Source organism: Humulus lupulus, chromosome 9, assembly GCF_963169125.1.
Source record: "Humulus lupulus chromosome 9, drHumLupu1.1, whole genome shotgun sequence".
In the NCBI taxonomy this organism is placed as follows: Eukaryota; Viridiplantae; Streptophyta; class Magnoliopsida; order Rosales; family Cannabaceae; genus Humulus; species Humulus lupulus.
In genome coordinates, this window is record NC_084801.1 from 111,852,770 (window position 1) to 111,863,312 (window position 10,543).

The window sequence follows — 10,543 nt, forward strand, 5'->3', positions numbered from 1 at the left end:
TGGCCATTCAGTTGGCACGGGGACAACCTGCACCAACTTCTCAACCAGATCAGCCAACAAGTGCACCACCATAACAAGGTCTAGACCCAAGTCCTCCACCTTAACCGGCAAGCCCTCTAAGGCCGGAGCAATATCCTATTGCTCAACAGGATATTCCATTTCAAGATCCTAAGCAGCAGCCACCTTCTCGTGCTAGTTGAGACAATCCCCAGCGTTAAAGGAAGAATAGGGTTGGACAGCCTCCCTGAAGCCCTAAACGGCAAACTGCTGAGGAACCGAATCCACCGAGCAGGGGACAACGCCCTTCTGCTAACAGAAGGCATGTCGAGTTAGGCTCTGCTGTCAGGGGCCCCCCATGAGATAATAATGCCTGGGGACCACCGACCAACACAAGCCTCCCCTTGACGCTAGAGAGGTACCAGCAAGAGGAGGAAGTAGTGTGATCAGCAAGTCGTACCATAGCCAATCACATTTTCGGGACGGTCATGACTACAACGAAGCTGATTCCGGTCGAGGGAATGCTGGTTGAGGGCAAGGAGAGAGAGGTGGAGAAAGGAACCCCCCAGCAAAAGAAAATAGGCTTGTGAGCCAGAACGTTGGGGGGCAGCCTAGCAACCTAACGTCTTTGACCGGTTAGGCGCTAGCGAGCAAAGGCGTAGAGATGACGACTTGAGGGATGTGCTCAACGATAGGCGTGAAAGGCATGATGAGTATGCTCCTTCAGCACCAATCGCCCCAACGATACCAGACGCAGTGCAAGCCCAAATTGATGCGCTGAACCAGGCCGTCCAACAGTTGGTAGGGAGCCGAACATCCAACATCGAGTATGATAGGAGAAGAGATACTCCATTCATACAAAGAATAGCAATGGCAGAAATGCCTAGCAAGTTCAAGATACCAGTATTGCCCAACGTCGATGGATATGGGGACCCGGTATCTCATGTGAATAAATTTGAGACAGAGATGGACATCCAGAAGGTGTCGGATGATGCTCGCTGTAGAATTTTTCCAACCACCTTATCCGATACTGCTTAGGAATGTTTTTTTAAAATCCCTCTTGCTAGCATAGTGTCATGGGAAATTGTCGTGATGGAATTCTATGGGTTATTCTACGCTGGTCCAGTACATTCGATTGAAGCCAACCAACTGGTCGAGATTTGCCAGAAGGAAGGAGAGTCTTTAAAGAAATATGTCTAGCATTTTATGTGAGCGGCAGCTGGAGCTAAAACGGTTGGCGATGAGGGAAAGATGATGGCACTCTCTGCAGGAGTGCGGTGCCACTCACCCCTCTGGAACAGTTTGAGGAAGAATGGGGTGAAGAGTACCCAAGAATTTCTTGATCAAGCAGACCGGTACATTAAGCTCGAAGAGGTGATTGCCAACGAAGGGAAGTCGCCTGCAAGAGACAAGGGATCAAAAGAAGATCCCGCTAAAGCCGCCAACAGGTCAGATAAACCCAATGGCAACGACAAAAGCAACGGGAAAAATGGTGGAAAAAGGGCGAACAACGAGCCGTCAACATCTGAAAATAAGCGCCCAAAGGGCAATAGGTACGAGCCAAGATTCACCAACTAGACGGCCCTTGCCGAAAGTAGAGCGGACGTGTACCAGGTGACAACCACCAATGTCCATTACAAGTGACCAGGGCTAATAAGGAAGGATATCTCCAAGAGAGATACAACGAAGTTTTGTCGTTTCCACAACGACTATGGCCATGACACCAATGAGTGTAACCAACTGAAAGATGAAATTGAGTTCCTTATTAGACAAGATCACCTGAGGAAATATGTACGAGCCACTGGAGGTTCTCAACGAGAGGCTCAAGGAGGCAATGAGTAGTCGCCTGTACGCCAATGCTCGCCCCCTTTACAGCCAGCTCCTGTGGCGGGTACATTCCTAATTATCTGTGGTGGCCCACACCTTGCAAGAGATAGTGGGAAGGCAAGGGAGCGATACACTTGGACCTTATGCCACGACCAAGATATCAAAATGCTGAACATGGAGGAGCGAACTCCCAAGAAAGCTCGAACATAGGAAGAGCTAATAACTTTCTCTGAGCTTGACGCTTAGCATGTTCGGTTCCCTCATTCGGGCCCTCTGGTCGTGGATGTCCAAATAGTCAATATGGTGGTTAAGTGGGTGTTAGTGGACACAGGAAGCTCAGTGAACATTTTGTGTAAGTCTTCACTGGAAAGAATGAAATTTTCAGTGAAAGACCTGGAACCATGCAACCAAACCATTTATGGTTTTTCTGGCGAAAGGTCCGAGCCAACAGGGTCGATTAGGCTTCCAGTCATAGCAGGAACTGCACCTGCGAACAAGACATTACTCACTACTTTTATAGTCGTTGATTGTCCTTCTACATACAATGATGAGATTGGAAGGCCTATTCTAGTCGACCTGCAAGCCGTAACCTCGGTCTGGCACCTCTCCATGAAGTTCCCAACTGACGTGGGGATAGGATGCATGTTGGGAAACCAGCAAGAAGTGAGGGAATGCTACAATTCCTTGATTACTAAGGAAGAAAGGGGTGGATCGAGGGAAGGAACAAATAAAGAGTTGCAATTGGCTGATGAGGTACAAGCCCAATCAGGTGAGCACGTCACCATTTAGGGTGTTTCCCAAAGTAAGGATAGGGATTTAGATCCTCGCTTTGGGGATTTTAATGAAGAAGTAGGACCAGTCAAGGACCTTGAGGAGGTGCAACTCAATGAGGCAGAACCAACTAGGGTTGTGAAAGTCGGTAAAAACTTAGAGACAACAACAAAACAAAGATTTGTAGAATTTTTAAAGAAGAACCAGGAGGTATTTTCTTGGTCGCATAAAGATATGGTTGGAATTGACCTGGCAATTATCAGCCATGTCTTGAACATAGATAAAAGTTTTCCACCAGTACAACAGAAAAGAAGGCTGCTCGACAAAGACAAATTGAAAGATTTAAAGGAAGAAGTCGAGAAGCTAAAGGAGAATGGATTCATCAGGGTAGCATTTTATCCATCGTGGGTCTCTAATCCCGTACTAGTTCCCAAGCCAAATGGAAAATGGAGAACATGCGTGGATTTCACAGACCTTAATAAAGCCTGCCCAACAGATTGGTTCCCACTCCCAAGGATCGACCAGCTGGTTGATGCCACTTCAGGGCACAAGATCCTATCATTCATGGATGCATACTCTGGGTACAATCAGATCAGTATGCACCCACCTGATGAGGATCATACTAGCTTTCGGATCGATACAGGGCTCTACTGTTACAAAGTGATGCCTTTCAGTTTGAAAAATGTTGGTGCGACTTACCAGCGATTGGTCAATCACATGTTTAAAGAGTTGATCGGTGTAAACATGGAGGTGTATGTTGATGATATGCTGGTTAAGTCAAAGAAGGCAGAAGAACACATTGGGGACCTGCAAGAGTTCTTCAACATCTTTAATAAATATCAGATGAAGCTGAATCCCTTTAAGTGTTCCTTCGGAGTTGGATCAGGGAAATTTTTGGGATTTATAGTGAACTCACGAGCTATCGAAGCTAATCCCGAAAAGATCAAGGCCCTCGTCGTTATGAAATCACCAACAAAGATAAAAGATGTTCAAAGTTTAACCGGGAGGATTGCTGCTCTAAGTAGATTTATCTCTAACTCCACAGACAAGTGCGTCCCATTTTTTAATCTACTTAGGGGAAATAAGAAATTCGAGTGGACAGAAGAGTGCGAGCAGGCTTTCCAGGCTCTAAAGTATCATATGTCGCAGCCACCGATTTTGTCTAAATTGGTTGAAAAAGAAACTTTGTTCATCTATTTGGCGGTCACAGAATATGCTGCTAGTGCTGTCTTGGTAAGAGAGGAGGAACATGTGCAAAAACTATATATTATATAAGTAAAAGGCTAATAGGAGCAGAACTGCGATATCCGCCCATTGAGAAATTAGCCTACTCCTTGATCTTAGCCTCCAAAAAGTTACGACCATACTTCCAAGCTCACCCCATCATAGTATTAACCGACAAGCCCCTACGGCAAGTCCTGCAGAAACCGGAAGTCGCTGGCCGATTATTGAAATAGGCAATTGAACTTGGACAGTTTGATATTTCTTACTTGCCACGAGCAGCAATAAAGGGACAGGCTCTGGCAGACTTTGTTACAGAGTTCACTGGACTTTAGGACACTGAACTGATAGAAGAGCCTGAACCTCAGGGCCAAACTCCCTCTGGGACATTATTTACAGATGGCTCTTCCAACGAGCACAACACTAGAGCAGGTGTGATTTTAATCACACCTGAAGGGCATTGATTCCACTGCGCAATCAGATTTAACTTTACAACGTCTAATAACGACGCCGAATATGAAGCTTTGCTCGCAGGAATTACAATTAGCCAAGGATATGAACATAAAGTCGCTTGAAATCTATAGTGACTCCCAAGTAGTGGTTAATCAAATTATTGGAGAATATCAAGCCCGAGGTCTGAAGATGGTTGCTTACTTGAACAAAGCAAATGATTTGTTGGCACAATTTGAAAAATATACTCTCCAGCAAGTACCTCGTGACTAGAACTCAAACGACGATGCTTTGGCCAAATTAGCAAGTGTAAAGGATGATGACACCTTGAACATAGTGCCTGTTGAACGGCTATCCGCCCCAAGCATCAAAATAGAAGAAACCTCTCTGGTAATTCAGGCAGAAGACACGTGGATGGCACCCTTTATTGAGTATTTGATGCATGGTGTACTGCTGATGGACAGAAACAAAGCAAGACCTTACAGAGGCAGTCGGCTCGGTTTATCCTGGTCGACGAAATTTTATACAGAAGGGGGTACTCAATGCCACTCCTAAGGTGTGTTTCAAAAGAAAAGGCCAAAGAATTAATGAGGGAAGTCCATGATGGTTTCTGCGGGGATCATGCTGGGGAGCAAAGTTTATCAAAAAAGATTCTAAGGCAAGGATACTTTTGGCCAACAATGAATGAGGGCGACAGGTGCCAAAGATTTTCCAAGATACCCTGAGCAGCCCCTGATGAGCTAAAACAAATGCAAAGCCCTTGACCATTCGCAGTGTGGGGGATAGATTTGATTGGGGCGTTGCCCACAGGAAAAGGCAATGTCAAGTATGTTGTGGTTGTTGTTGACTACTTCACAAAGTGGGCCGAAGTTGAGCCACTTGCAACCATAATGACCAAGAAGGTGCTGGATTTTGTGGTCAGGAACATTGTGTGTCACTATGGATTGCCAAGAAAAATTGTCTCAGACAACGGCACACAGTTTGATAGTGATCTGTTCACCAATTTTTGCGAGAGGCATGAGATTATCAAATTCTTTTCTTTAGTGGCTCATCCACATGCAAACAGACAAGTTAAGGTTGTCAACGAGACACTAAAGGATACACTGAAGAAAAGGCTTGAAGAAGCGAAGGGGGCATGGCCAGAGCAGCTGCCTGAAGTCCTCTGGTCATATAAAACATCCCATCGAACAGCAACAGGCCATACTCCATTATCCTTGGCCTATGGGTATGAAGCTATGTTGCCTATTGATTTAGATCCGCCATCACACCGAAGGTTGAGACGTTAATAGCCAGTTATTGATTGAATCTCTAGATTTGGTCAATCGAAAGGTGTGAGCAAGCCCAACTTTTAGTAACAGCTTACCAACAAAAGGTCGCCCGGTAGCTCAACTCTAAAGTACGTGAAAGAAAATATAATGTAGGTGATTTAGTACTTAGAAGAGTTTTCCTCAGCACCCGCAATCAAGCTGCTAGAGTACTTGGACCTAACTCGGAAGGGCCATACCAAATCGAAGAAGTCCTTCAACCAGGCACCTACAAGCTTGCTTGCTTAAATGGAGATCTTGTTCCTCATTATTGGAAGAACACCTGCGCAAGTATTACCAATAAGCAGTTCTCTTTAAAGAATTGGCTTGTATTAATTTAACCTTTTACAAGTTTATGAACAAGGGTCAGTCAGTCATATGACTGATCGCTTATAAGTGTAAGATCATTTCTTGATCACGCATACAGACACGATTGTCCATTTATTACGAGAAATAAAAGGAACTGTGCACAGCCAGTTATTCTTGCCAATTATTGTATTTATTACAAGTATTTGCTCATTACGTGTGTTGTTTTGCTATATTTTACAAGTGTTTATTACGAGCAGAAATGTGCGAACAGGTCTTGGTCAAGGCAAGTGACAGAGGACCTTAAGCTCCTCAATCACTTGGGGGGCATATAAGGTACCAGGCAAGCAAAACAAATCAACAAGTATATGTAAACACACGAGCAAAATAAGGGAAAGCATACTACGATACTTAGAGTATTTTTCAAAATTTTGTTTAAATTTTGTCAAATAAAAACAAAGTGCTATGCTAAGTTCGGTCATGCGAACTGATGTTATAATAAAATACAAATATTATAATATCAAAATGAAATCCTTTACACCACGAGTAGTTGCTGCTCAGATGTAATTGTCAGTTAAAAGAAAGCTGCCCGTGCAGCAATAAAATAATAAGTTGTCTTGACATCATGAATCGTAGCTTATGTGTCTTAAAATGTAAATTAAACTTAAATAAAAAAAACAGGAGAGATTATGAAGTAGTCGAAGGATCTTGTTGAGGCTCTTGTGGTTGATGGTCGACTGAGGGCCCAGCATCTTTGTTGACACCCTCAATGCCTGTTGCTAAGGATATCTCAGGAGATCCCTGAGCCTTCTCTTCCTCTTCCAGGCGAGCAGCACACTTCGCCAATTCAGCCTCCCTTATAGGATCAGGTAGATAATTAAAGTCAGCCTTGGGGTTCTTTTCCAAAACATGTAAAAGCAATGGAATGCCGCTCCCTCGTACTTCTCCAGGTTGCGTGCGTTAATCTCCTCAACGTCAGCAACCTCTTTCTGGCTGATTTCCAACTTCGATTGAAGTTTATGGGCTTCTCAGTAGTTTATCAGCGAGGCTTCCTTGTACTTATCCTTGGAGGCAGTAATTTTGGCAACAAAGTCCTCCTTCTTTTTCAATTCCTCCTCAAGCTTGGCGATTTTGGCCTCAGCTATTTGCAACTCTTCTGCATGCTTGGCCTCGGCCTCCTTAAGCTTCTCGGTGTGCTTAGCCTTGGCTATTTTGAGTTGCTCGGTATGCTTGGCCTTAGCCATTCTGAGCTATTCACCAAGCCTCTTCTCATACTGAGCAGTCAATGCCCCTGAGCGGCGCCAACCAGTACTCATGGTTAAAACTCTCTGCGATCAGAAAAAAGATAAAACTATTAGTGGGAATAAATCGACAAGACAAAAAAATAAAGCTCAGCAAGAATGGTGACTCACACTGAACACTTCATTCAGCGCACGGTTAAAGATCTGGTCGACTTCCAAAGATTCAGTGTTGTTGATGGCCTCTCGGTGCGTCGGTGCCTTGATAGCTTTGTCAACCTATCTTTGGCTAAGCTGAGAGCCATATTCATAAGGGCTTCTCCTGGAACTTTTTCTGGCTGACCAGGAGGAACCTGGTCAGTGGAAGTTGGAGGAGTTGTGTCGGCGGGAGCTGGAGGAGGATTATGGTCGACAGGGACTGGAGGAGGAGTCGTCTCTTTTGAAGGAGTTGGTGTAGGATGGCCCTCCGTCTGAGCCATCTTTGCAGAAGGGTCACTGCAGCCTTCCCCAGGCTGGCACCGGTTCAATTTCTTCGTGCTCGTAGGAGGAGAGGAAGTGGGATTAGTGTACAAGTGGAATGCCCTCTCGGCAGGCATGTCTGCAAAAAAGAAGCATACGATCAGTCAGGGCAAGTTGTCATGCATAAAAGACAAACAACACAGAGAGAAGAAATTACAAGTAAAATACTCAAGCTACAACTACTGGTCGCTACATTATTTATTATACTACTGCTACACTCACTCTCTACCTTGAAGAAGTCTGAATTTACACTAGGCGTGTATTTAAAGTTGTTGTTGTTATAAAAAGCTTATACAGGATCTTTATTTATTTTCATGTATATCTAATATTAAACAAATTAATACAAGATAGCCTAAAACATGTTTCTAAAATTGAATTCAAAGAGAAACAAATAATATAATACTTACAGTATACGCAGCGGAATTAAGAGTCCTTCCTTCAGTTTCTCTAACTCTTGTATCCTTTCTATCGCAAAGTATTATCAAGAAACTGAACCGATCTTCTATTTTCTTCACAATCTTCCAATGTATCCTTAGAACCACCTAGACTAGTGTGGGCAATTCTCAACACATGAGATAGATATAGAGAGAAGAAGAGAAAATAGCAAAGTGGCTTAGAAAAGGACTTGTGTTTAGAGAGAATATAAAACTATCAGAAAATCTGAATTGTGACTTATCTGTCGTCTCTGAAATCTTCTCTCTAAGCACTCCTTTTATAGACTCAATTAGGCCATTTAATTTTATTAAAAAATCAATAAAATAATAGCTATTTTGAAGCTCTAGGTCGAAATTATCATGGGCTATAGGCCCGTGAAATTTCCCATTTGATTATAAGCCCATTGGACTTAAAATCAAGGCCTGTATTATTTTCTATTGATTTAATTAATTAAATAATTATTTAAATCCTTTATCAAATTAATTATTTATAATTTGAACCTTGATTTAAATTTATTTATTAATTTAGATACCAATTTATCTTAATTAATAAATCTACCATAATTTCACTTTTCTTCTCAAAATTACACAACTCTGTGAAACTATCCAAAATTGACCTAGTAAACTTTGATAATTCTAATTGATAGTTAAATCAATTAATTGAGACTATCTAGATGATTTTATCCAAGGTACAATGGGACCATGGGCCTATGAAATCAAGCTCCAATAAGTTATCATAAATCTAACAAATAAATTTACTAACTTATTAATTCCTCGTGACTCCATTATAGACTCGGAATTGCACTCTTGAATTCATAGAACGCTCTATAACAAATATAGATACGCTATTAATTATCCATTGTTACAACCATAATTGTCACTCAATCCACTATAGACGGTCTACAATGAGATAGGACTAAAATACAGTTTTACCCCTCATTGTATTTTATCCTTAAAACACTTAGTTCCTTGTAAATGATATTTCAGTAAACTAATTTAATTACTGAAATGAGATCTCTATCATTTATCACCTTGAACCAAACTAAAAGGAAACCATCGTTTCACTTCTTCATCAGAAGCTATAGATGTTCATATCTATGATTAACACTCCCACTCAATTATACTACCGAGTTCCCAAGATGTAAGTATGGGCTAGTCCGTAGGGTAAGCTAGTAACGAACAAGTCAAAGAACTCAAATAATACAACCAGTTAGAATACTAACCACTCAGAATTGAGATTGAATTGACCTATGGTCAACTATATGATATGACTAGAATAGATAATAACGGTATGTTTACTTATCTTATCAACTATCAATATCGGTCTTGTCCGATGTAACAAATACATCCGATCTTATCTACTTTGCTAATGTTCTGGAAAGAACATAACATTGTAATGTATAAGTAGATCATATCGTAGATTGGCAAGTCAGTGTAAATCCGGTGCACTGACTAATCTTAGGACTAACTTATTTTGAACATATAATCATATTTATATTCCACTATGATTACGTCACTATAAATAAGATTAGCTATATGCTCGGGATTTAATAGAAGTTTATATTAAACAAATAATCATGAAAATAAAACATGTGAGCAAAGTGATTGACCAAGTCAAAAAATGATTTCTATTCTTTTATTGATAATAAAATGAGATTACAAAGAATTTGGGTTTTAATTAGGGCATAAAACCCCAACAGTCATCCCCGTCAAATAAATGACAAGGAATTGGCAAACTGTCTAGGAGTGAGAAGTCAGTACCATTCTTGTCCGAGGACTCAAGTATAGGCTCGGGGTGATCAGGAAGATTCTCCTTGCCTTTCCCATACTGGACAGGGATAGCCGCTGCTCGCGGGGAGCTGGATGGTTCCCTGATGGTCACTCTCGTTTCCCTCCTCGGGGGTTGTGACACATCTTGATGCTGCTCGGGAACTTCTTTGTGAACAACTCTTTGACACTTTTTTCAATATTTTTCATACTGGCATAGGATGCTACTCGTATCTCCATTTCTTGAGTGGGAGCTGGTCGATGCCATGGACCTGAAGGACACCAAAGTTTTGAAGAATGTATAGAAAAACTAAGCGAAATTTAATGACCAGTAAATAAATGGTTTACCTCCTCCAGGTTGTTGGCGACCAGGTCTGGTGTTAAGAAGTACTCTTGGAAGTACTTTCCCACGTTGGACTTGTGGGTAATATCACTCGGGAAGGTGCGAGCAAATTCTTGGTAGTAGAAATGGAAGAACCCCGTGTTGTTGTGGTTGGGGTTAGATTTGAGATCAAACAAGTAATTGATCTCATGTGGTGTAGGGACAGGTCACTTCTTGTGATTGTACAGAATATAGAGAGCAGAGAGCACTCTATATCCGTTTGGGATGATTTGAAAGGGAGCGACCTCGAAATAATTGGCCACCCCCTGGAAGAACAGATGAAGAGGCAAGGTTGCCCCTGCCTCAATTTGATACCTCGACCAGGCG

At 42.1% G+C, this 10,543-nt stretch overlaps 1 protein-coding gene across 1 annotated transcript; it reads right to left on the reverse strand.

The window, feature by feature from the left end:
- Window positions 1-7,126: 7,126 nt before the first annotated feature.
- LOC133799943 (lysine-rich arabinogalactan protein 18-like) lies at window positions 7,127-7,710 on the reverse strand. Its single transcript, XM_062237930.1, has 2 exons — window positions 7,312-7,710; window positions 7,127-7,204 (listed from the first exon to the last, which is right to left on the reverse strand). The coding sequence occupies exons 1-2, from the start codon at window positions 7,708-7,710 to the stop codon at window positions 7,127-7,129; spliced, it is 477 nt and encodes a 158-aa protein (XP_062093914.1).
- Between the last annotated feature and the right edge of the window lie 2,833 nt (window positions 7,711-10,543).

What these genes read in the sequence shown, in the direction of transcription:
- LOC133799943 (XM_062237930.1), bottom strand. Translation starts at nt 7,710, where the DNA reads ATGCCTGCCGAGAGGGCATTCCACTTGTACACTAATCCCACTTCCTCT. An exon ending in AGTCGACCAGATCTTTAACC is followed by an intron (nt 7,205 to 7,311) that starts GTGCGCTGAATG and finishes TTCTGATCGCAG; the next exon opens with AGAGTTTTAACCATGAGTAC.